The sequence below is a fragment of the Corvus kubaryi genome, unplaced genomic scaffold (genome assembly GCF_017639235.1).
Source record: "Corvus kubaryi isolate FWS band 111438036 unplaced genomic scaffold, C.kubaryi_AGA036_p1.0 37357, whole genome shotgun sequence".
Classification (NCBI taxonomy): Eukaryota; Metazoa; Chordata; class Aves; order Passeriformes; family Corvidae; genus Corvus; species Corvus kubaryi.
This window is the reverse complement of record NW_024581117.1, coordinates 7,831,683-7,859,383: the sequence shown is the minus strand read 5'-3', so window position 1 is coordinate 7,859,383 and position 27,701 is coordinate 7,831,683. Positions and strand designations below refer to the sequence as shown.

At 39.8% G+C, this 27,701-nt stretch overlaps 1 protein-coding gene across 2 annotated transcripts in view; it reads right to left on the bottom strand.

Annotated features, from left to right (window-relative positions):
• MEGF10 (multiple EGF like domains 10) overlaps nt 1–27,701 on the bottom strand; it is an 85,817-nt gene that overhangs the window by 36,144 nt on the left and 21,972 nt on the right. For both annotated transcript variants that reach the window (XM_042033573.1, XM_042033574.1), the window contains 6 exons: nt 27,351–27,451; nt 22,207–22,299; nt 9,812–10,058; nt 9,176–9,296; nt 7,191–7,327; nt 4,663–4,875 (listed from right to left, as the gene is read on the bottom strand). In XM_042033573.1, coding sequence (XP_041889507.1) covers nt 4,663–4,875; nt 7,191–7,327; nt 9,176–9,296; nt 9,812–10,058; nt 22,207–22,299; nt 27,351–27,451 — 912 coding nt within the window. The remainder of the gene's footprint in view (nt 1–4,662; nt 4,876–7,190; nt 7,328–9,175; nt 9,297–9,811; nt 10,059–22,206; nt 22,300–27,350; nt 27,452–27,701) is intronic.

Sequence of the window (27,701 nt, the reverse complement as noted above, 5' to 3'; positions counted from 1 at the left end):
GCAGAAGCCAGCTATACCATGAGAGCAGTGACCTTTCCGGGGAGCATCTCCCCTCTCTGCTGGCCATACCTGGTGGCAGAGCAGCTGCCTCTACCTGGAACAGCAGTTTCATTGAAGGGCCACGCAGGCAGCTGCTGCCTCATAACAAATGGACATCATCAGCTGTGCAAAGATATATAGTCTGGGAGAGGGGACACAATGGGGTGCTCTGTAGCACTCTGGCAGACAAAACATTTGCTTAATTCTCACCAAAGGAAAGCCTTAATATCCAAATCCAATATATTTACAATGGGAAGACTGTTTGGAGATATTTGCCTGCCACTGACTGAAGTGAAGCTCCTTTAAGAGTGCTGGAAATAAAAAAGAAAAAAAAAAGCCTTCCTCCAGACAAATTAAATGACCCATGACAAGAGTCTGGTTTTGCAAGACTTGCTGACTCTGTGTGTGGGGATATATTGGAAACAGTATTCTTCTGACCATTCGAAAGTTTGAAAAAATACCTCCTGCACTTTTAGGTGCTGTAACACTAATAACAGCAATCTTTGAAAGAGTTGCAGCATAACATGGGAACACAACATTAGTTGCAACTGCTCTTGGACTTGAGGGCTGCTCTTGCCAAAGCAAGAGCTTAAAACTGCTGAACACAACCATTGCTGATCGGGGAAAGCAGGAATCGTGAAAGTTGGAATGTCACTATATACTCTGCTTTCTGCATATTTAATGCATGCACTATGCCACCATAAAAATTCGTGGGTCTTCAAGATATTAAAATACCTTTGACAGTATTGACAAAGTGAGAGGAAAAGCCTTTTCATGAAATGGTTCAAAACTCATGGTGTTCATACCGAACAGCCCTGGTTATTTGTTCAGTTATGAGCACACCTGCCATGAAACAAGATGAAATGGAACTATTCTCATATAAAACACATGCTAAATTATGAAGACACAAGATGCAGCAAGATAATCTGGTTTGTCCCTTATCCTAAACTCCTGTGGGACCCCAACTTCCCATGAGAGGAAGAATACAGGGAAAATGAAAAAAAAAAAAAAAATCCACAACCAAATAGCTGTTAGGATAAGAATCAGAATATATTCATAACAGATATTCAGTAGCACTGGCACTTTAAGACATAAATCCTGGAACCCTATAAACTGCTGATTGGAAGTGTGGTTTGTTGTTGGGAGTATTTTTTTCCCTTCCAGGAGAGGGGGAGCCCACACGCATGAGGAAGCACTGGATGTGAGGCAGAGGCATTGATATTCTGTGCCCCCCAGTGAGTGTCACTGAAGCATCCTTGCACACGTATTGATTGGCACCAAAATTAGTATTCCGTGATCTGTAATTAGATGTAGGAAGCCAAAGCACTTCTGAAGGCTTTTGATGGGTTCTCATGCAGTTATCTTAATTGGCAATAATGCTTAAATATTAAGGTAGGGAAATAAAGAGATGCTGAGAGATACTGGCAGTATATTCTCTTTTACTCCTGGTTGTCTGTTCACACTAGCTGGAAATGCAACCCTACTCTGTATAGAGACAAAAAAAAATACTTGTGGACAGTTCATATTATATATTTGAAGGACTTAGATGAAATTAATGATTTTTATATGCTTCATGTATGTGTTTTGCTTTTAAAATATCCAACCAAAGGGTGCAGCACCCTAAAAAAATAAATATAAACATCAATAAATATAAAATTTCCGTGAAAAGCTCTTGCACCTGTACGTACAGGCCCATTAGAAAAATGCAAAATTAAAATGCCCTAATCTTTAAAAACAGAGCCAAACTACACAAACCAAACATGTATTACACCAATAATACTGCAATAAATCCTACATACACACCTCAGAAAGGGCATGAGACAAGAAAAACCCCCACTAGTGCTCATGTCAGGAATAAATCTTAATTGCAGGCTGCACTGGACCAAGAGGGTTGGTACAAGAGGGTTGTTACCTGTTGCTGTCCTCTGGGCCCCTCAAACAGATTAAAATCTCTCAAGTATAGCTGTTTTTATGCTCTACCAAGCATTTAATAAAGACTGCTGGTACAACCAAGAGCAAGGAAGGGCTTGCCTTTCATTTCCAGGAGCTGCCATCAACCAACAGCAGCAGCAAAACCCCTACAGCTTAGCCCACTCCAAATGCAAATAATGAATTATCGTCAGAGCTGTTCTGATGTGAATTTTTCAATCATAAAACAGTAATAAAGAAAAAAGAACGTGCATTTTTCAGCTATATATGTGAAGAAGTATGTGAAGAAAATGACTGAAAACACAGCTGTATTCTGGAACTTAGGAGCACTTACTTTAGAGCAATATTTTTTGGAGCTTTTTTTTTTTCTAAATTAACCTTTAGTTCACTTCTGTATTGATTAATACTAATAACCTAGAGCTCTAATAGCCTAGAGCTCTAAGCCTACCAATAGCTCCTCTTTGAGGATATCTAAACCGGTGATCACACCCAGATGAAAAAAGCTTTTATGGTATCGAGGGCCCCCAAAACAGAACCCCAGACCTTCAGACACACAAAGTTTATTTGCAGAAGGAATTCCACCCCTTTTTTTTCGTGCCCTGGGATTCTTTGCTGCTGAATGGATTAGTGCCATGAAGATCCTCTCAGGATCAGCCAGGCCAAGCTGGGCTTGTGGTAGGCAAGAGAGGGTTGAGGGTATTCCCTGACATGACTAAAGAGCTGTCTCATGGCTCACTGGCATCAAGAGACGAGGACAACCAGACACAACTGGCTTCTAAGAAGATTCTCGAAAGCCTCAAGTGCCCACAGGGAGTTCTGTCTTCTGCATCATTACCCAGATCCCCCCCCCGATTCCTGCTGTTTGCTGCTCCCGGTCACTTCCTCACCCAGGGTGAAGGGAGCTTACATATATGTAAAACACAATTGTGAAGCAATGAAAATACTTGTTTTTCTCACACATCGTGATGCTCTGGTAAATATGCTCCTCCACCTTCAGGGCTCTTGAGTGCCTTTGGATTTGTCTATACAAGGGGGGAAATGTCCAAAAAAAGACCAGCCATATGCTGTTGTTTACTCGTGAACATTTGTGATCTGATTTGACCACGAGCCATCTCTTCCAGTGGTATAAATGAAGGAACAGCTGTGTGGAACATGAATCAGAAGTAATCCCTGTAATATTAGAAATGGTATACAGTGCAACACATTCCTGTCAAACCAGGCTGCTGCCAACAGTCTGCAGACAGATTTTCAGGGAAGTAGCTAAGTATAATTCATAACACAACAGTACTTGGTCTGCTAGCCTAATTTGAGAGCTGGAGGGCCCAGCATTACGTTGCCATTTATTCCTGAACACACTGCCCATATAATAAATTGCTTGATTTTACATCCAAGCAACTCTGTATTTTTTTCGAGGTATTTCAGGCAAATGGGATGAGCAGAAGCACAAGTACACAACTGTAAAAGTGTATACCTGGAAAGGGAAAAGAATTCAGTTCATTGTCACAGTTTGTCAACAAAAGATGAGTTGAACAACTCTGACAACCCACAAAATAATTTTTCACAGAGAATTAACAGAGAAGCTATTTCCATGCACATCCCTGGATTTAACATCACTGCTAAATTCTGACTAAAAGCTTTTATTTTACCTATGAGGAAAAGTGCATCTTTTATTAATGTACAGCAGCATTCCATGTGACACCCAGTAGTTCCTGTAAATCCCCCTCACAGCTACTTTCAACAGCAAAAATTTAGACTGTGCTCACAAACCTTCTCCAAGGTACTGTTATTAGTAATGCAATTAAGTGTAAGTGAATGCACAATGACCACAGTATGTAATCAGAAGAATTGTTTTGTAACAAGAGAAAGCTGTCCACTATTGTTCTATAAATACGCTGTCTCGCCTCAACTGACATCTGACATCCCTCCCTCACAGCTGAAACTTTGTCTCCAAATAACTAGCTTTTATTATTTTCACAACAATATGCTCAAATGCTGGCAAAATCCAAAAAAACTAAAAAAATAGGGCTCATTACTGCCTGAATAAGGAGAGACGCGTAAAAGCTAAGCTAATGGGAAAACTGTTTTCATTTGATTTCCAGGATTGGATTTTACCTGCTCACTAGAAAAAGCACTTAAATGACAAAAAATGTACGTTTCAAACCCAGACTCACAATAGGTGGGCTTCTAAAATTTTGTACTAAAATAGTCACCTACAGCAATTCTTATATACAGAGAGAGACTGAAAGAGAGAAATGCCCAAGCTTCTCACACCCAACTCAGAAAACTTTACACATCCATTGATTCCAATTCAGTCGCTTCTCATCTACAGTAAACCAGAACATGTGAGAGACCATGTGTACTGACTTTATGACTTTATGACCATGATTTACTCAGGTGGCAAACATAGATAAAAGTCACGCTTTGTCTTAGTATTTATTTCATGGGTCAGAGACCAAACACAGCAGTGAATATTATGATCAAATATGCTTGCAAGTAAAAATTCAAACGCTCTTTTGGGTTTGTGTTTTCTTTCTCGTTGTGTTCAGAGAATACCAAATACTTGCAAGTCTTTAGCTGCCTCACCTTGCATGGAAGTATTAGAAAAATCAGGAAACATCCCTTTTCAGGTTATATTTGGATTTCTGTGCTCTATTGAGAAAAAGAAAAAAACAGGGTAGAGGGTGTAAAGCCTACCTCCAGGTGTTGGGCATGTGGCAGGGACACTTTTTATCACACTTGAGGCCATAAATTCCCTCGGGGCAGAGCCTGGTTTCACAGTGCTGACCGGTGTACCCTGGCTCACAGAGACAGGCACCACTGATGTGGTAGCACTTCCCACCATTCACACATTTGCAGGTCTCTGCACAATGCAGCCCGTAGGTCCCCACTGGGCATTCATCCTGGCACCTGTCAGGAAAAAAACCCCAAATAATAAAGAAACAAAAAATTGCTTTATTTCCTATAAAAGACAGCTTCTGGAGGTTCAAAGGAAATATGGTTTATGAGGCATGTCTTCTACTGGTTGAAAATGCCACTTAAATAGAGCGGAAATCTGTGTAACTTGGAAAAACATTCAGGAGCCCAAACCCCTTCTTTTCATCTGATTTTTCTGACAGATGAAAACTGAAATCAGTAAACACTTGAGTTTAACCCACATGGGAAAGTAACAATGATTTCTCTTGCTGCTTAAGGAAAATATATCGTAAGAGACTTCTTCACCAAGCTTTTCCTCTCTCATTCATGGACTGTGAGAAGACAGACGCTTTAGCCAAATTAACTTCCTTAATTTTCTATACATGGAAGACATTGTTTAACCTAAAGATCAGTCTGTATCTTTAGCTTGACTACTAAGAAATAAAATTTCAGTATCCTGCTTCTAAAATTTGCAACTCATTAACTGATGATTTTCTGGATAGAAATTTCATTTGGCTATGTCTTATGAGTTTGATGTTTCCAGCTTTGTCTTTTCTGTGTTCTACAAAGGATTTGTTAAATTCTGAATGCCAGTCCAATTAGAGATTGTGCAAAAATACTACTTGATAGTATAGCACACTATTAATGGTTTTCTTTCTTTTTATTTATTTTTTTGTTCTTTTTCTGTTTTGCTTATAAATTTGGCTTTTTGGTTTAGTTTGTTTTTATGCATGACTGGTGGTTCACTACACAGAATTTCAAAGACACAGGATACAAGGAACTGCAAAATGTAATAGAAATTAGCAGAGACCTCTGACAGAATTAAAATGGGTATACATGTTCATTTCATGCTTCTGCAGTATTTTTCTCAATCTGATACTGATATCCAGAAGTTTCAAGGTATTCATAACTCTGTCCTAACTGAAGTCACCAATTAAATCTTCTTCTCTCCTGAGGTGTAGCATAATAATAGAGCTAATTACCCTGTATCAATTATTCCTGAAGAAGTTATACAAATAAAGCTGTGAAAGAATTTTCCTCAAGTGACAACCAGGAATCCCAGCCAAACTAGAAAAAATTTAACCTTGAAATTTTATTTTATTTTTTTTTAACTGGTAAAACCCACCTCTTTGGTGGTGGTGTGTATGGGCTACCCTCAGACAGTGCCCGCACATGGCTGGTAACAGTTCTCTGACTTGAAATAAGGACCAGGTCTACAATCTTGCCTCTGACTCCTTCCTGCCCTTGGAATTATCTTGAAAAATGAAAGAATTGAAAATACAGCCTCTTTTGTGGGAAGAGAGGGAGGCTCAGATTTGCAAAATCTGATCAAAATGGGGCAGTCTGTACGGCATTTCAGATGAAAGCCAGATTTAAATTATTGCAATACGAAAAATTTAATTACTTTTAGAAACACCAGTGTAGAGCAGTGTGTAGACACTTGTGTGGTTACTCCCTTGAATTTCCCTGGAGCCCTGTCCATGTCTGTCTAAATGCATCTACCACCTTCTTCACTGTTTCTTCACAGACACAAATATAACTTTGGCATGCAAATGGCTCTAGACTAATTATTTCTCTTCTTCACGAGGTCTTTTTCCACATTATGTCTGGCAGAGCACTCCCCATGTCCTGTGAACACTCGTGTGGGAAGTGCATATGGTTACAATACCCACAGCTGCTGGCAGAGATCCTCTGGACTGACCCCAGTGATTAGGCTGCTGCTGACACCAGAAAATGAGTTGTGTGCTGCTTAAAATACATGCAGGAAAACGTTCTTTCATCGCTTTCCACTGCCTTCAAAGGTGATGTCTCACTCTACTATCTTTCCAATCTGCCAAAGCTGACTTTTAGTCATCAGAAAATGAAATGCTTCATTTCATTTGAGCGGAGTATTTTTAGGAGACAACCCTCCAGCCTGCTCCCTTTGAAGAGGGATTGAACGAGCCTCCCTTGCTGCTATGAGTGCCAGACATCTGCACAAACCCATGAACCTCCCTCCTCACGCCTCCACCACAGCCCAGCCTGCACCACTCTGCACGACACTCCACACAAGAAGTGCCAGAGCTCAGGGCCCAGCAGGAAAACACTGAAACCCAGCAGTTCCTTCACAGAAGTGTTCTTCCACATGGACACTTGCAACTTGGAACCCAGCATCAGCTGAGTGACACAGCAAACATTTCACCATCAAAACCAGCACTTTTAATCGTATCACAGATCCATTCATTGCTCTTTCTACCAGCTTCTGAAGTTTCCCTGTTGTAGCAGAGCCCCCCAGGCTCAGCAGGCTGGCAGGAATGGGTTTTCTTTACCGTTCCCCTGTGTAGCCCGGGCTGCAGTGGCAGTGACCTGTCGCTGAGTCGCAGGTCCCTCCGTTGTGGCACTGGCACTCCTGAGAGCAGTTCTTCCCATAACGATCCTCAGGACAAGGCTGACCACAGACCATGCCCTGTGAGCGCAGAGGAGAAAACTTAGTGTTAAGAGTTGGGACTGCAGCTTGAATGGACAAGGAAGAAATGAGGGAAGGTCAAGGAGATCCCGTATTACTCGCCCAGTGCTGATTTGGAAATGCCAGACCCTCCTCCAGCTTTAAACGTGGGGCATGTTCCAGCACTGGAGGAATAATCTTCTAGGATTTCCATGCTGGAAATAAAAGCTTATGAAAAACACTCTCCCTAAGCACCTGTGAAAACACTTACACATTTAAGACTAACTGATGTCAAGCTCTTCCCAATTTATTTACCAGGAGTACTATATATCAATGCACAAAGGAATGCCCTCCAGTGAATAGAGGTGTAGGAATCAGCAGTTGCTCTAATGCCCCAATTACTCTATTTTATGGTAAGTTGGGGTTTTGTTGTGATGAATGAAAAAGCTGTTTGTAATTTCACTTAAAGCAGCATGTCCTAAAAGCTTAAGTAGCATGATTGCTCCTTTCAATGGGTTTTGAATTTCTGCACTGCCTTTTACATCCTTGGAACTAATTACACCTGGGTAGTGAAGGAAACATCAGAACCTAAGGCTTTTAAGAAGCCATTTCAAGAAAAAGGTATTTACAGGCATTTCATCAGACAAAAGACATCCAGGTATTTCATCTAATATAAGACTGCAGCATTTGTACCTGGCTACTTTAAACCTCCCTTACAGGAAAAGCAAAAAAAAGGTTATGCTGACAAAGTAGTATTTCACAGAACTGAAACTTTAAAATTAAAACTTACGCTTAAATAATTAGTTGGAATGGAAAATTAGTCAGAGGTCTAAAAAGTAATGTACTAGTTAACACACCTACTAGTATAAAATTTTCCTCACTGCTTCATGTGCTATCTCATTTTTTAGTAGCTGTGTTTAGGCAGATAAAGGGAGTCAAGAATTTATGCAAACATTTGTATTCTATGACCAGTAATTTTGTCTCTTGTAGTGTGAAATGGAATAAAAAGTAAAAATAGCCATATTCCAAGCTAGGTAGTCAGGTGTGCTACTCAAACTCACAAACAGAGATTGTATTTTATAGCCACGCTCTCTAGTTGGCGAAAAACTGACCTCTGGCACAGGTTATGTCAATACAATATAATCACAAGGTAATTAAATGATCAGTAAATGTGAATTTTCACACAAAATGAACATTTAAACAGAAAATATTATCAAATGTTCATGATCAATATAATCAGCAAATGTATTTAAAGAATTTATTTGGGCCTTGATCACCATCCAACTTCATTATCTGCCAACTCAAGAGTTGGCAGCCTGGTAGCAAGGGAAGGCAATTTGCAGCTCCAAGGTCAGGTCTTCTTTCCCCATCCTCTGATAAAATGGGATGAAGCCTAAAGATAATGTCAAAGATCTGATGTCCCATCTCCTCACCAACAATGAACACAGTACCTACAGGTTTAGGGTTTTTTTTCCATGCATACTGGACATACAAAAATGGGCACAAATCCCACTATTAATATATACAATGGCATCACCTCCCTATAATATCAACTTACATGGAGAAATCAATGACTTCCAGGCAAGATCTAATGGATATTGCCTTGTCACAGCACAACTCATGTCTTTTGCTTGCTTCCCAGAATCTGACACAGTTAAAAAGGCAGTGCAGAACTGGAGCATTTTCAGTAACAGATGGTTTTGCAAGTATTTTATTTCAGTCCCTTATGCTAAAATATGTTTCTCATTACTCCTGGCTACAAGCAGACCGCATTTGCTATCCTCGTTTGCTACCCTTTTTTTCCTGTTGAAATGTACAAATATGGAAGTTTTGGGGGGGGCTGTGCGGATTTCAGAGCGTGTGTTTTACCATCCATCCCGGCGGGCAGGAGCACTCCCCGGTGACGTGGTGACAGACTCCTCCATTCTGGCACGGGCACCTCTCCTCGCACTGCGGGCCGTGCTTCCCAGGGGGACACAGGTCCTCACAGCTGTGCAGGGGGTGGGGACAGCACAGAGACTCGTTACCACAGGCCCCAGAGACCTCTTTTACTGCTGCCATCATTAGTTCTTCCAGCCAAAAGCATGGAGAAGAGAGCAGTGTGACACACGGAGGGATGCACACCGAGTGTTGTGTGTGGCATCCACACAACAGATCTAAGGAAACAGACCTGGCATTCTAGGAATTACTCCTTCCCAAGCCGTTTCTTTATACTCAGTTTGGCACTCATTCACTGCTGCTGACACAGCTCTGGAATGACCAAGGCCAAACAACTCCATGTTCCAATGCCATTTTCCAAACCTGTGGCCAAACTGCCTTCGTGACAGCCACGAAGAACCCCCTGCTGCTCCTTTTCGTGCGTTTTTAATGGTCTGGGTCAAGGCTTCTTCTCTTGGCTGCACATCTGAACATGCCCTGCAACATGGGTTTGCCCAAACCTGCTTACTCAACTCTTCAAAACTTGTAACCCCCCCCTCCCCAAAAAATGACACAGCCGCTGCTTACAAGGCGCCGGTGTAGCCGGGGGGACACCTGCACTCCCCGGTGACGTGGTCGCAGGTGGCTCCGTTCTGGCACTGGCACTTCTGGTGGCAGTCGTTGCCGTAGGAGCCGGGGTCACAGCGCTCCTCACAGCGCCAGCCCTTGAAGCCCGCGGAGCAGTGGCAGGCGCCGGTGATGGGGTTGCACAGGGCCCCGTTCTTGCACTGGCAGCGGCTGCTGCAGTGGGGTCCCCAGTGGTCGCTGTCGCACGCTGGGCGGGCAGAGGGAGAGAAGTGCAGTGGTTTTAGAGTAGTTTTTATGTTACAGCACGGGAGGTGATGCGTGTTGATCGTACAACAAGAAGAAAAAAGTTATTAAATGGAAATAGGTATTCCTCCTTGGTCCTTAAGGATTGTAGCAGGCAGGCCAGACTTAATTTATGCAATTCATGCAAATGATTCTTCTTGAGAAAAGCCAGCGTTACAAAACATGAGGCTGAGAAAAAAATGCAAGCCTGAATCCCTTAGTTCTCAAAACTCTTCATTATGACTCTCCACCATCAAACCATGAGCTTCCCTTTACAGAGGGAACTCTTGCTAACTTACAAAAAAGTAGTTTAAATCCACCAACAACTGTCTGAATCCCACAAGGAAGTTGCAAAGCTTGCTCGGTGTAGACTTACAATTTTGGACAATTCAAAGAATTCCTCCTTGTTCATGTAATTGCAAAGATTTCCTTTGCAATCTTGCAATATACTGATAGGGCAAAAGAAAACACAAGAAGCACCTCATCAAGCAATAGGAAATTAACAATTATATGCTTAAACTTAATCTGGATGTTACAAATTTGGTTATCCAAAGTGTCTTTACGATCATTCAAATCCATCTTTTCTTGTCTGCCCCAATGCATCCCATTAAAGCCCTATAAGCAAACCATTCAGAGGGTATTTCAGCATCAAAAGAAGAACTTAAGGAAGAAATTCTATCCTAAGAAACACAGGAGTCCTGTAAAGAGCCAGAAGATTAAGGTCACCTGGAGTTCAACAGGAATGTGTTAATCATATGGTCAAATGATCTGATTTTATTTTTATGTTCTGTTGATAACAGCAGCACAATGGGAAAGCTTCAATTGCAGCGACTGTGAGCCCAGGCTCTCCTCTTGAAGACTGACAACCATTGTTCTCCCAGTCTTCTCCTGGGGCAAAAAAGCCAGGCAGAGAACAGGCACACTTTCCTAGACTAATGCAAAGTAATTCAAGAATGCTCCTCAGGGTAGGAATTACTCAGCTGTAAGAGCTGTTCACCCAGGCTACACAAAAAAAAAAAAAAAAAGGAATTAGGGTCTTTTCAAGAATCTACTCCTTAAGGGTTTTTTTTTTTCTACGATAGGTCACTAGAACATGCATCCATAAATGGAGATATTGTGAGTACTTACACATAATAAAATGGAGAGCAACAGAAAGCAGTGTTATGTATTATAAACACCCAGCAATGCTGCTGGGCTGTAAGAACAACTGCCCATCTATTACTGGCCTCTCTCTTTAAAGATGGTTTGTTGTGGACAAACAACAGGTCTACAACAGTTCTGTAGTGCACTGCTGCCTACAGCACACTGCATCTCTCCAATTGCCTTTTGACATGATAACTTTCAGCATTATCGATGTCTGCATAAAGCAGAATGTGTAATCCTCATGCTCAACCAGTCAGGAAACTAGCTATTTTGGGATATATAAAAATACATCTATGTCTGTCGAGATGTCTGAGACAGTCACATGTTCTGTCAAGAGTGAGCATAAACCCCTACTTTTATTTATTATTTTTTAATTTTTTTAATTAACACGTTAGTCCAGATTCAATTGAAAGTCTTCTTCCTTTGGCAAAATTTCAATTTCTGCCGTTCCTCATGTAAAAATTAAGTAATAAATTAAAAAATCAATTAAAAAAACCCCAACAAACAAACAAAAAAACCCCCTGTCTGGGCATGTCTGCTAAACAGGAGAATCCAGACTGATTGTCACACCACAACTGTTTCAGTGCAGAGCTCAGGCAAGGATGGAGGCAGCCAGAACATGCCCTCGCTACAAAGATGGGACTGGCAAGAGAAGATTTATTCTTGGTTGAAAAGTGAGAGAGTGAGAGGTTGTGTTCTTTCACCAGCTGCTGGGAATGGGGTATTTGGTGCAGCCAACAACATTGCTGCAGCTTCCTGAAGACCCAGTGCAACGAGTCTGAGAGCCACAGGGACCAGAAACTTCTCCTACCAAGCATCTGCCACTGCATCCAGCACCCAGCCTCACTTGGGGAGCATGTACTGCCCAGTGCATACCCATTAATTAGTTTCCTGGCATGACCTTCTCATTATGTTTGCAGGAAATCATTAAAATAAAAACACATCCTATGGCTGGCAAAGGATTCCTAGTCTCAAGACCATTCTCCTGGCAATGAGCAGGTGAATAAGAAATATTGACTTTGCAATCTCTCATGACATTCCACCAGGACAGTGGTGGCCCCACCACGGTGCAGTTTTGCCCCAACCCCTTCACACAAGGCTTTGTCACCAGCCTTCCATCCACCTTTGACTTACGGGGAGAACTGTGGAGAAATGTGCAGGATTAAGGGGAATAAATAATAATACTGAACAAGACAGATAAATCAGGTCTTTCACCTCTTTGTCCCCTGACTGATCATCACTAATATTCTGCATAGGAAATCAGAGTGATTTGTCAGAAACTGATGCTCAGTTTACTATTAGAAAAGAAGAAGGCAAAGGGTAGAAATGTTTCCTGTAGCAAGTTTTGATTACTTTTAATTAGTTTTGGATCTTAAATTCACCAATTATTATATCAGACTATTTCTGCTGCTTTCTAGGATTCAAAGACTGAGAAAGTTGTGTTGGAAGTCACACACATCTGCTAATTTGGTGGAATGGGAGAGTCTTGGGAGTTAAGGACTGTCAGGCTAGAGAGTGTCAGCTGGAGTTTAATGAGAATAGCTGTGCTGGCTGCACCAGGTCACAGGCACACATGCTCAGGGCACACACCACAGGCAGGCACACACAAGAGCCTCAGACACTGATTTTCTGAACAGATCCAGAGCTGTAAATCATCTCTCTCAGCAAAAGGGGAAAGGGGAGCAATGCACAGAGACAAGAGCCCCATACTCAGAATTTCAGTACAAGGATGGTGCCTCTCAGCCGCAATCACTCCTGCAAAGTCTAAATCACTCAGAGGTGCAAACCCCAGCCAGTAAACCAGCATTAATTCTCTGTGTTGATTGTACAGAACTGGCCTACTGCTGTTCTGTCTTACACAGCACACCTTCTTTGCCTTTCACACATTACATTTACCCTCAGGTTTTTATGTTTTAAACAGAAGAGTGAGTTAGGCTCCCTGTCGGCTTTTGCAGCAGATTCACAGTGTCCTTTCTGCCTTCACCTAATGCTGTAGGGGAAAACACAAAAGATGCATAATCACCACTGTTAACACCATGTTATTAACGCCACATCTTCTTGTATTTTTTATCCTTTTATCCATTTCCATTATCATCTGGGAACATCTTTTTTGTCACCACAGTAGGCCCTGTGCATATCACACAGTGACACAGCCACAGGAAGGAGAACTTTGCTCTCCAAAGGCTGCTCAGCAAAACCAGGAGTTCACCTCTGGAATAAGGGCACTGCATTGCAGGAATTCTGTTTAATATGAGCACTATGGTAAGAATCTCTAAGGCTATGCAGGTCTACCATGATAAAAATTCTTGCTGACACTGAGGGCCAAGTGACTTGAGAAACAGTGAGAAGCTCAAGGATTCAATGGTGAAAGAAAACCACCTTGGAGAAGAAACTGAAGCTTGTGATGGAAACTGGTACCAATTTGGGGCCTTTTGTAGCATCTTTGAAGGTGTAAAGTTCTGTTGTATAGCATATGATTTCCTTTTAAAATAACTGTAATGCACATTGTTATTGTGCTGGGCTAAATGTGGTTTTATGCAAATGGTTTTTGTGATTTACAAACTGGGGTGGTGGGAACCCCAATACTTAATTTATTCTTTTTAATGATTTTTTTTCTAACAATCTGGAACATGTGTGTAGAATTTGGCAACTACTTTATTGCTCGTTATAAACAAAAAACACTTTTAACTAAATATGGTCACATGCTTGTAAGGTTTTTTTCTTACTTTTTAAAAATGTTGATTTCATTAAAGGGCAACAAAAAGAAAAGTGCAAACAAGTCCCAGTTTATTCTTGACAAACCCACCTGGATCACCTACAGTTCTGCACGTCTCTACAGGCTGGCCAATAAGGAAAAAAAAATAAGGCTATCAGATCAAGCCAAAGATCAGTTCAGAAGAAAAACCTCCTTAGAAACTCTAACTTGCAACTACCTTTTTAACTATGCCACAATTTCCCTTATACCTTTATACTCAAGCCAGACAATGTTTATTGCAATGCTATTTTTAAGGATCTTTTTTTGTTATTGGGGAGGCAGAAGAACTACAGCAAAACTAAGATTTACTGTTCTTGCTGTCAGTTTTTTGCAGGTGTCTCATATGCAGTACCAAGACAACTAAATGAGATTTTAGTCTATCTTACCCATCTTTCTACAAAACACATTGCAGTGTGTTCCTGGAAATACATACCACTGCTTCAAAACAGAGGAGATTCTTATCACTTCATTAGGCTTACGTATTTTTATGGTCTTTTAGAAAAACTGAAAACATTCCCTACCACAGACAGCAGGGAGTGAATACTCCCTCCCTCAGAATGCAATATTGTGAAGTATAAATTTAAAATAACCTAACACTGGCAAATACACATATTCCTATCTCTCTGCCCTCAAAAGTCTCAGCATAGTTTCTTAAGAAAGTTGCAAGGAACTACAGCCTTTAGTAAGTGAAGTGTGATTTCCCTTGCTTCAGCATGTAAAACAAACTGAAGATGCTCATAGCTTCGACATCCTTCCTTCCTTCCTTTTCTTTTCCTTCCCTTCCTTCCTTCCTTTTCTTTTCCTTCCCTTCCTTCCTTTTTACTTTTGCTTCCTTCCTTCTTCCCTCTCTTTTCCCTTCCTTCCTGCCTTGTCACATCGAGGGCAACTCTAAATCTCTGTGCCATCCTTTGCATCCCTTCTTTGATTCTCAGATCTCCAATACCTTGTCCTTGCTCTCATGACCTTTATGGTCTGCCCTTCATCCATCAGTTTCACATTTACATCACCCAATGTGAGTAAAAAAGGCCAATACTGAGAAAACTTTGATTTATCCAAAGGAGTACCCCACTGACAGTCTTGTTACTACGAACAAGATTGCTAATCCCTGGACATGCCCCAAGGCATGACTTCCAAGATCAACAGAAGGGAAATCCATTGATTCACTGAGCAAAAACCACAAAAATATGGATGTTATCAGTAATCTATACTCACATCACCCCTACTGGAAAGTTTAGAGAGTATTCTTGAAACTACTCTCTGCTATTTCCATCTGGTTAGCTGCAGATCTAAATGGATGGCATTTGCTTCCCTCAGGATATTCCTGCAGCATAGGAAACAGATAATAATTCTCCCAACTGGAATTTAAGCTAAGTAAAAGTAAATTCCTGCTGATTTTGAAAGCTATAAATACTCAAAGTGTGTTTTAACTTTGACAAGATGCATGAAGCCCCTAGTGACATTGGCTTGTCTGTCAGCCTGGAAAGCAAGACAGCAAATGTGGAACATGGCAAACAGAAGTTTCAGAGATGAGTCAAAAAAGCCAGGAAACAAAGCCAGCTACTCTGAAAACTAGAATAAAAACATCCTGTTGAAAACATTTAAAGTCTTATTTCATAAAACCATGGATTATTCTCCATTTAATTCTTTTTTTTTTTTTTTTTGCTCTGTTCTAGTCATCTCAAAATGCTATGAAAGTATAGGCACATGCATATTAAAAAAAAAATCTTTTTTTACTTCAGAGAATCACTTGTAATAATTATAAAATACCAATGTCTTTGACTAAAAGACCTACTTTACCTACATCCTAGACACAAAAATGCATGGAATTTTTTTTTTTTTTTCAGAATGCCATTTCTATTGGATCTGGAATTTTCTTTCAGTCTTTTGTTTCTATCTGATTGCATTTGTTATACTGTAGGCCTTTTACCCTGTGGCGTATTTTTCATTGTTACTTTTTGTTTTGTGTGTAAGAAAGGATTTTTATTCAAAATGCTAAGCTGAAATTTAATTCAGGGTTTTTTCTTGTTTACTTTATAGAAGCCTTTTGATCCGTGAAGTGGAAGAACAATGAAAATGTGTTTTTCAGATCTTATGAAAGACTGGAACTATATGCCTTTCACATGCCATAAATTTCCAAGACTCTTTAAAGTGCTTTGGACAGCAGAATACAAGGATGGATAATTGATAAGGAAAACACACACAGATGGTAGTTGGTGATCATTTTATCATGTTACTGAGGTAAAACCTGTTAAAAATAATTATTATTATAGGAAAAATTTTAAGAACCTGCTTGTACCACATCCTGTCCATGACCCTGATTTTGCACAGATGTCCTTGTAGAACCATAAGTTAGCTTTTTTCCCCGTTTTTTTATTTTTTTGCAATGACTTGAAGGTCATCTTAGGTTTTTTATTTTTTAAATTAGCACAAATGGTATCCTTCACATCCTTGAAAACCTACTTAGCAAGCCACTGAAAATATATAAGCCTGCCAATATATAAGGCAGATTGAAATTAAATCAGCACTAAAAAGACTTACACACTGCTACTAGGAAAAAAACACGCCACAGACCTTATTAAAAAAAATCAACTTAGGCAAACAGTACAAATTACTGAGTTTCCAAAACGATGAAAAGCAGAAATGAAAAGTTTCTCTGGTCCAGAAAACATTCACAAAGCAATAAAACCATTACCATTTACTGGAATGCCTTCCTTTCAGTAAATCCCAACATAAGTAAATTTAATAACTTTTTTTTGTAGAAAACAATTTTTTTGTTTCTACTTTTGCTTAAAGACTGATACTGTAATTAAGCAAAATTCTGAGGCATGGCCATGAAATCTATTAATTTCCCTAGAACTCCTAGACCAAAATGGTTCATAGGACAAAAAATACACTAAACGGAAGAATTTTATTATTTCAGATTCATAGTCATTTCTAGACAAGCAGAGGTGCTATGCAGCCCTGGAAATTTTGATGCCACCTACCACAGAAACACTGTACTAACTCTGTTAAAAATGAGGGTGATGGCAACTTCCATTAGTATCTGTTTTTCCTATTTGCACCTGATCTGATTTGCTGGTGGCTTAGTTTCTCAACTCAAAGATATTCAGCCTTGTTAGAGGAGAAAATGAAGTATTCAGCTGGAAAAACTGAGGAGAAGTCAGTCAGGGAAGTTACAGCAGCAGTAATTGCAGAAGAATTATGGGTAGTGAACATAGTGAAGACACATTAAATATGAACAGGTTAAATTTAAGATTGTTTATGACCTGCTGGCACTTTTGTTTGGGAGCTGGGCTGGGGGCTGTTCTGCACTACTTGAATGAGCTATTTCTCTACATTTTCCATAAAAGTAAATAGCTCTCTGCCAGGATACTCTGCAGTTTTGCCTGTGTGTTTACCAGCTCCCCAGTTCTGGGAACCAAGCCTTCCTAATGCAAGAATGTGGTTAAAACCAGAACTTATTTCTGCAGCCTGCTGGATGTCCTGGAAAACTCAGGGATGAGCTAACTCTCTAAGCACATCTTGCAAGCTCCATTAGTCAAAATGCTCTTGACAAAGAAAAAGGAAAGCAATGCCCTGGCCAAAAAAAAGCTCAGTTCAGGATTCTGTGCCATGAGGGTGTGCAAGGTGGTTCCAGGCACCTGCCTGGCAGCTGCACCACCTCACTTGCAAAAGTCACACATCCACCTCTGCAGGGTTAAAGGAAATCAAGGGCTCCACTGGGAAACTGGCACTGCTCGTGGCTCACGTGAGTGTCTCACACACATTAATGCCAAGGGATCCAGTTTCTGCCACAGTCTGCATCTGCCAAGTCCCATGAAGAAAACAGCGAGATTTTCACGGAATTTGTGAACTTTACAAAACACCCACGGCTATGAAGGAAATCTGATAGTAGCAGAGCTACTGTAGTTTAAAAGTTACCTTAAAAAGCCCATTTAAAGGTAAAGGTTTCTCTGAGATGCCAGCCTTAAGCCTGCAGCTCAATGTATTAAGGAAAAATCCAATTTTCTTCTCATGCTTTACAAATCCCTGGAGACAAATTACGTCTTCATGGCAATTTTTCTACTCCCATGACTTCAGACTATAGTCTCAATAAAGCTCTGCTAATCACCAACAGAATCATATTACAAATTAAAACCCAGTGATTCAAACAAATCTCAAGATTACTTAAGCACAACAAAAATGGAAGAATCCTATTCCCATTTTCACAAACAATTCTAACCATGCTTTGGTCATAAACCAAAGACATGCCATTCCCTTTTTCCTTTACCACTCAGGCCAGCTGGGGGGATCACAAGGCTACAACCATTTCAGACAAGTCAGCGTAATATTGATTTTTGCCTCTGCTCCAGCTTATCCAGAAAGTGTCCTATCGATTTTGAAGGAATTATTTGCAGACTGCTAGGCATGAGAAGAAAAACAAAGTGGATGTCCTGGTTGCTTCGTGGCACTCCACCTGAGGCTGGTTGTGGATCTGAACTGCATACACACTCAAAACTGACAATCAGGTTCACGTATTCTCTGTTATAGTAAGTAGTGCTGCAAGAGTGTGAGCAGAAGACAGGGAGAAAACATAAATTACAATTGTACAACAGGGTTTGATCATTTCCACGTCTATACAGACAACTATTACCACATGTAGCAACTTCTCAGAAGACTGTTTTATTCTCAATCTGTGGTCAGTCAAAAGCACCCTTAAAACAACCCAATCTGACACATACCAGTTAAAAATTTGATAAAACAGTAATCTAGTTTGGGAGGGAAACGTTGTGTCAGTTTGTTTGTTCTTCAATAAAATCTATTTTTTAACCTATATTTAGGACTCTGTGCACTTTTGTAAATTTTGCCCTTGTCCCCAGCCCAGAACTGTCCAACTTATATTCCTGGAAGTCAAAAGTATTTTTTCAGAGGGGATCTGACAGTTTGTGGATTGTGCTGATTCACTCACTCAATACATCTTCTGTCCACTCACTTGTCCTTATTGTTGTGTTCAATCAATACATCTTTATTAAAATAAATTGTTTTGCATGACTGTCACCTCTCCCACTAGAATGGAAGTGTTCTGCAAAGGAGGGATCTCCTGATCCAAGTGGTGTATTCCTCTAAGATGTATCTACATTATCATAATCTTCTTTATCCACCTCCCACTGACTTTCACTGCAAGAAAACACGGCATAATATATTCTATTTCCTTTAAATAAAAAGAAAAGACCTGGAGAAAAATTACACCTCACAGAGGAGATGTTCCCCAAGGAGAGATTATTTAATTAACAAAACTCCTAAGCCACCACTCAGTTTTCCCTCGCTGAAGAATAGATCCAATCCCATTTTCCACTCAGTTGGGATGTAATTTTTTCAGAAAGGCAGAGGATGTGGTGGGGAGCAGAGTTATGGTCTGGGTTAGAACTGAGCACTGAAAAAAGACAGGCTCAGCACTCTGGTTAAACCTGAGGCCTCCTCTCCCTAAACTAAGAGCAGCCACTGACCTAAGCAATTTGGGAATTGGCAAAGAGTCATGGCAATAAGGAGGTAATGTTTGCTACAAAAGGAAATGGGAGTCACCCAAAAAATTTATTCCCTCCTGAGAAACCACAGATAAAAATCAGTCTGGGGGGTTGGCAGATGGACAGATGCTGCAGCGGGACTAAATCTGTTCTCAGATATTTGCAGATAAAATTCCTTTGTAAGGAGAATAAACAATTCCGACAGAGATAGGACAGCAGTTTGGAAGAAAATGTTTAGTTCTGCAGTTTTACAAAATGTTTGGTCCCTAGGTAGAACAGTTCCTTCCAACATGTCTGGGTCCACGAAAATGAACAGATGACTACATCTGGAAATTGGCCTAATACCTCACACTTTGAGGATAACATCTCCTTTTCAGTCAGGGCATTCTATCTGGTCATCAGCAGCCATAAAATCCCTGAACCTTTGCCTTACGAAAACACTGGCCTGTCTTTCAAATATGGTTCCACCATTCAGTTAAGTAATTAAAATGTTTGATGGACATTATTACAGTAGGGCAACTTGTATGTATTCCTACTGAATCAATAAATTGTTATGTAAAAAAAAAAAAATTATTAAAAAAGCACAGATCTTTATTTCGTATCATTGTACCTTTCTGTTAGTAAAACTACAACCAAATTGGGGATCAGGCAGAAAATACAACTAAAGGCAGAATATCACAATCTTTTATGTAAGGCAAGCAACAAGAAAGCTCAGAAAGCCAAACCCCTCTCACTTACTATCCTTCCAACACTACCCACTGTTCTTCAATTCAGTTTGGCCTGTGCTGTACCTCTTCAGATAAGGAAATCATGGACAGATAGCAACAAACGTCAGCTCTCAAGCTCAGAAGGACAATTGAGTCAAATCAGCAACTCCCTTTGGTTTGTCCACACAGAACATGATAAATCCCAGAACAAATGTTCCTGTAGCACACGCACAGAACTATCCCCTTCCTCAGCCTACCTCCCTTCTCCTAGGGCTACAGCAGTGATCCCAAACAAATACTGGCAGTTCCAGGTAGTCCTAACATCACACAGGAGCCTTTAGAGGATCACCAGCCTCTCCAGAGATCTCAGCTCAAAGGTACACAAACCAAAGGTACACAAACAAAGGCTCTCTCAGCTTTGGCCGCCAGTGAAGTCACCCCAGAAAGTGTTTTCGCTACTGAGGCTGCTGTGACCTGCAATCAAAGGCAATCAGCTGAGGAAGATGCAGAGGAAAAGAGCTGCACATGTACTCAGAGTGAATTATACCACTCAGGTTAGAAAAATGGACACAGAAACCCTGTGAGAGGAAGGGTTCTTTCCAAAGGCAGATTTAGATGTTCCTGTCCCATCTAAAGCACACTTTCAGACTTGAAAATCTCAATAAATAACAGTATTTTTGCAATCTGTGCTGTCTACTGATTCACATTTCTTCTGCATGTTTGATTAGTTACAGAAGAGCTCAATACATAAGGTTTTCCAAAAGAAAGATAGCATGTTTTGACAATTTATTTTGACAATTCAGTACATTAGATTAAGATCAAGTCTTACAGGAACACTCTGTTGTGAAAGAACAATGGCTCTTTCAGTTTTATGCCTTATGCAAAACTTGGGTGTTTCTTTAGAGCTATATATGAATCCCATACAAGCATACACAAAAATTACACAAGAAATGTAGTAGGTAATTTCAAAATGGTTACATTCTTCCCCATGCCACCAAATATGCTGCTGGAACAACAGTTCCAGATGAACTGAATTATGATAGCACCGTGTTTGAAAATTAAGAAAAAAAAACCCATTTCCCTATTTTTTTTAAGGGAAAATAAATGAGAGTTGTTAATTTTATAGGAATAATGTACTAAGTAAACTAGCAGTGTAGTATCTTGCAAGACATTCAGCTCTGGTTTGTTTGTTAGAAATTTATAAGGTCTATGAAATTTAAACGATACATACAGCTGTTTTTACTGTTGCCTAAAATATATTCCTTTCAGCTGGACAGTCACTAGCAGAGACCCACCTTGAACTTGATTGTAACAAAATATGTGGTTTTATGTTAGGCTCAAAAATACACTTTTAAACACCTTACAAAGGGAGCCACAATGATGGAATAAATAAAGAATTATAATGAATTGAAAGTCACTCTGAGAAACTGTATTTCAGCCAAAGGGAAGAAAGGATAAGGATTTGTGGTCTGCACAATTCTGCTCCTCTCGTCTCCTGCGCATGCTTTTATGGCAAAGGGACAGGAGAAGAAAGTGGAAGAAATTTGACCAGAGTATAATGGAAAGACACTGAGAGTTCAGGGAATGAAGAGAGAAGGGAGAAAATGGACCAGTCAGTGACAGAGTGAAAAAGGAGGACAGAGTTGTTAGAAAGGCTTTGCTCATAGCTTTTAAATATCACCTGGCACCATCAAACTTTGCACATTACTAAAATAAAAACTCTGAGATTTTCTTACATGTAAAATAAAATTATATCTTTACTCCAGATACTGTGCTATCTGTATGTTTCTGAGCACAAAAAAAAACTCATGAGTGCTGCTACACGGGAACACTGTTTGCAAGTAAATGAAGAAAAATCAGGTTACACAGAGTAACCTGATAACTCAGAAAAAAGCCCTGATCAGAGAGAAGAAGCCCAAGCACAGAACTGATGATTATCTGTCGAAAAGAGAGGACAACACCATGGAAAGAGTATGAGACAGGCAGAAGCAGGTGAAAACTCACCACTAGAGCAGTTGGGTCCTCCCCAGCCAGGCTCACACTGACAGGTGTTGGGAGCAATACAACGGCCATGGACACATTTATCAGCACAGTGAGCTGTCAGAGAAGGAAATAAAAAAACTAGTTAGAGAACTCCTACAACTCGGAAAAATATTCTTTAAAATATTCTAAAATAGTCCTAACCCAGTTATTTCATGTCTCAAGTATCCTTTTTAAAAGCAAAATAAACATCAGTGTAATAATGTGTGGTGGCATCTCTCAGAAATGTATTTCGCTTCAGTCTCTTCTACTTCTCCTAAGTTTGAAGACTCCAGCTAAAACTGTGTTGGTATTACTCAAATACTTCTGAGGAAACTGTCCAAATTTAATGAAAAAAGAGTCAAAGTATGATCCAGGTTGGAAACCCATCTGACCATGGTCCTGGGCAAGAGGCTCTCGATGGCCCTGCCTGAGCAGGGAACTTGGACGGGATTGACTTCCACAGGTCACTTCCAACCTCAACCATCCTGTGACTCTCTGAAGCAAACCCTCATGCCAAGAAAAAGAAGGGAACGTCAGCAGGAATCCAAAGAAATGCTCTTTTGCAACAGCATGGGTAAAATATGATTTGCAACACACCAGTATTCTAATATCAATTTTTTCAAAATGACTGCACAGCTCAATTGAAGGATAAAGAAACAATGACAGTGATTAAAGTAACGCATGAGATACAAACCTTATGATTCACTGCAACCTTTATTCTAAGTGCTAAACAGGGCTGCCTAAAATTTATTCTTTTTTCTTTTATTTTATGATTCGCAAGCACGTTTCTAAGTCAAGTCTCACTTCGAAACACACCTTTTGTTTGAAACATCTAAGAAAAAGTTGAAATGGCTTTGATATCCAGCATTATCAATGACAGAATATAATACATCCAAGACAAAAAATCTCTGACCAGCAACAATTTGCTGGCATCATATTAATCATGAAATACCCCTGACTTTCCAAAATATATACACTGTAATAACTTCCTTCTACTCTGAACAACAATAAAACTTAAAAAAAGTGCACAGGATGAAATTTTTCTTTGTACCAACATTTCCAGAGAAACTAAAGCAGAAATCTGACTGCTATACCAATGAACACAAAGTTAACAAGGGGAAAAAGAAAAAGTGGATGTTAATTATAAGTTTAATGAGGCTACATGTGAACCACTGAGGTTCTGAATGGATTGAAGATGTTCTGGAGGAATTAGGTATCTGGGTAAAATACTTGCAAATGTTCTGGGTTTTTTCCTAATTAAAGATGACGAAGCAAGCACATTGGTCATCTTTACATTTAGTGTGTCCAAGAAAAAGGAAAACCACACAAAGATCAGTCATATATAAAATAAAAATCTTTGATTATACCGGATCCCAGCCAGGAACTGCTTATTTTTACAGCCTTTAGTTTTCATTCTCAACTTCTATTTCTAACAAGCTACTTTTCAGATGTGCACTGAAATTATCTTAATTAGAAATCAGCTGGGACAACAATAATTTTGATGTTTGATGAAGCAAGGCATTAACACAAAGCGCTGTTTTCTATTTATTTATTACGGAAAGACTGAGTTTAAATAATACATCACAATTTTCCATTAGTCTTGTAACTTGATGTGAATCACTGGTATCTTTGAAGATTCTCTCCTAGTTAGTGCTGCCTTGGGCACTGAGGCTCTCCACAAGACAAATGTGTAAAAAACCTTGCCAGCAAACCGTGAGGCAACAGGAGGTCACTGTAAACATGCAGTGTGTGCACTTGAATGAATAACCCAGGGAATGCAAACATGCTCAGCCCAAATTTCTGAGCACTGAGCCTTAAATACAACAAGGCCATGCTCTACCACCTCCACAGTGAGGAAGCTGGAACAGAACACAAAAATAAAGAAGTTGCAAGAAACGAGACTATCTCCTTGCAGAGCCCCTCATGCCACGCTGAGCACACAGATCCATGCTCTGAATATACATAAAAACCTGTTCTCTAACCAAAATAAATTATTCTCCAGACACCTTTTGGGCTAACTGATTCTACATCTGTAGAATCCTACATCTGTAAGAGACAGCACAGGTAAAAAATTATTGCAGTGGACACAGGGATGAGAGCACCAAAATTTACTACACAGAGCCTCAAAGAGGTGAAGTGAGGACAACATGAAAAGCCCCTAGAAGAAGCTGGAAAGACATGAATGACAACAGGAACAGAAAAACTACTTTCTCTTGGTTTTCTGTGGAATTGTTAGACATGGTTTTTAAAAAATACTTACATACAAGGGCAGGTGAAAAACTTAACATGAAGGGTTTTTGTATACTGCCCAGTGTGAAGAAACACCAAAAACTCCCAGGCAGCAATTGCCATGTCTTCTTTTTTTTGCAAGGGAAAGCTCAATTATTGTATGAAAAGCAATCTGGGTTCACTCTTGCACACTCACTTTCACATCTTATTTGCCATTTTCTCTTGTGCCTTATTGTTTCTTCAAGATCTTTTCTACACTCTTGCTTCATTATCTGATGTTAAAAGAAAACTTGAAAAGATGTATTTTTATCTTTAATGGAAGTTTATGCATGCATTTTAGGATCTGTTGCTTTTTCACTTTCAACAGCCAGCCATAAATCAGCTAACATAAAATTGAAACATTTTCACTGTAATTATGCACATGAAGTAAATGACTGCAAGGTTTAACTTCAACTTCCTCCAAATCATTTAAAACAAGCATTTATGGTGGGAAAAAAATCAAGTATCTATTGAACCACATTATAAATGTGTTTTCTCAAATGAATCCTTCACTTCTTTACGGTATGCTAGAACATACCCTTTGGTGGATCCTTTCTTCCTGTGCTTGATGGCTATTTGCTACTAAAATGAGTAATATCCAGTTATACCTTAACACAGATAGTTCGTTTTCTATTTCATGTCTTAAGGAAATTCAACAGGCATAGTTCTCCATTAAGGTTCTTAGAAATGTACTACAGTGTTAGAAACCACGTGAAGTTAATGTTCAAGCTGCCAGGAACAATCAACCATTGCTTGTGTGTCCATATACAAGAAAGACACTAGAAAATGTCTTAAAACCTTTGAAATCTTTCTTTCTAGAAACATGCTAAAAAAAAAAAAAAAAATCGCACTTTTTGGAAAAGTTTCTAGTCTGTAGCTAACATATGCCAAATCTCCTAGGGATTGCAACTGATATTAGCACACAAGTGGCAGGAAATTCTTTGGAATAAATAAGAAATTTAGTCAGTCACTCAGCCTGGGGTGGAGTTGCTAAGGCCAGGAGTAAGCTCCTTTACAGAACTTCACGGAATTATTGTTCTGCCTTTGTATCTGCATATAAACTGCATTCACATCACCTCAGAAAGTCCATCAGAAACATTGATACATGTACCAAAATTTTTAAGAGCAAAAATAACAACAATAATGAGGTCCAGTTAACCTACTGTTCTACACAGGTACTGTCAGTAGTGAAGACAGAGATCAGAAATTTGTACATGACTTATATCCTCTATGAACAGGAGTTTCATGAGGACAGCACCAAGCACTTTTTGTTAGTGACAGTTAATTAGTAATTACTAACAGATATCTACACTCCTATAAAACAGTCCAAGTACTGACCCCATATGTTGGATTTAAAATTAAAATACAATTGATTTCTTGTCAACCCACCTGAAGACAAAATGAAATGGCACAACTAATAAAACACAGATTCCTATTATTTTTGAAAAGCAGCAATGAAATTTCAATTCATGCAATATCGAGCCATACCAAAATCATCTACCCAGGAGACTTTTCTAATTTACCTTTGCAAACTGAGAAGTCAAATAAAGGAACAAACAAACAACAGAATATCAACAGCACCACAATGATTTTAGCCTTTTAGAGGCATCTTACATCCTCCACTAAGTAAACAAAATAATCCACACTGCATGGAAAATAAAACTACAGTAATGGAAATGCTCCAGCTGGAGACCATGAAGACTGAAGGTCTCTCTCTGCCTTCCAAGGTCAAATAAATGCAAACTCAGCTACACTGAAGGATGTGCATTTTCACATAAGTTAAGGTCTGAGGCATTCCACAACCGCTTCAGAAGTCAGAGCAGATATGTGCTGAGTATCAGCATCTGGCATATTCTCATGTAATAACAGGAGGAATTAGTATGTCCAATGGGATTTGAACTTTTCAGGTTCTGAGTATCATTGTGTTAACACAAATGAATTTACTACATGTGCTATAGCTATGTAAAAGCTGTGGTCAAATAAGAGAATCATCATCACACTACTCATCGCAGGATGAGTCAAACTGTAACACACTTCAGAAAGTATTCTACCTAATAAAAAAATTAAATATCATTATTCATACATGCTGTATAATAACCAAATGTAGTCAGAAATGGGTCCTTGTCAGTCTAATACATACATACTGCATGCAAAACAGGCTAAAATCATTGCCAGTCTGATATCAGATCTATCAATTAAAAAAACCCCACATTTTGAGCTTGCTTTTGCACGTGCAGAAAATGTTTTGAATCAAAGCTGTATTTTCACATTCCAGGACATAAAACACGCTCTTAACAAATACCATTTTAAGACCTCCCTAGGTCTGTACAAGACCACACAAGAAAGAGAAAGAACTGACCAAGGTTGCTGCCAGACTCCAGACACAAATTTTCCCAATTTTGGGTAAGATGAGGAGACAAGGGTGTGTGCCACCTAAAAAAGGTGGTGCTGAGACCTCCAAACAGTTGTTACAGATCTCTGCATCTCCAAGAGAGGTTCAGCATGAGAATCTGCTGGGGTCTGCTCCAAGGAGAAAAAAACTTCCATTTCCCTCCTGGTTTTAACCCTTGTGTTTATTTACTGTGTTGGAAAACGCACTGACGCTTGCACTGTGCATTTTCCACATGATCATTAGTTAGAATCACAGCAAGGCTGGCCACTTAGACATCTGAAATCCAATCATCCTGTCATTCGCATATGCACAACCCCAGTTGGGTTCAACAAGAGCTGCACATGCATCACTGATGAGAAACTGAGCTCCTGTAACTCAGCCTCCCAAAGTCACCCATCAGAGGGGAGTCACACCAGCACAGTGATCAATGTATGGAACTTCAAAGCCAAAAAAAGACTGAACTTACGGACACACATGTCCCTGCTTTCATAGAATCCAGGGCAGCACTGGGATTTGCGCCTGTACATCGTTTTTTCACCATGTCTGTAGGCAGTACGGTAACTGATCCTAAAGAAAGGCATGAAAGCTTGTCACATACCTTGGGTTCAGAAACAAGACAGGATATACCCTTACACATTTTAAAAAACATTCAGGTGAATGTCATAAGAAGAGAAAATGCTCAAAGTGGTCTGGATTTATCTGTTCCTGAATTCAAGAGTCCAAGTGGTTCCCCGAAATGCCTTAGGTTCATGGGTGGTCAGAAAGCAGGAAAAGAATAGGGACTTTTTCACTTGTGATGGTTCATAGTTATGGGCAT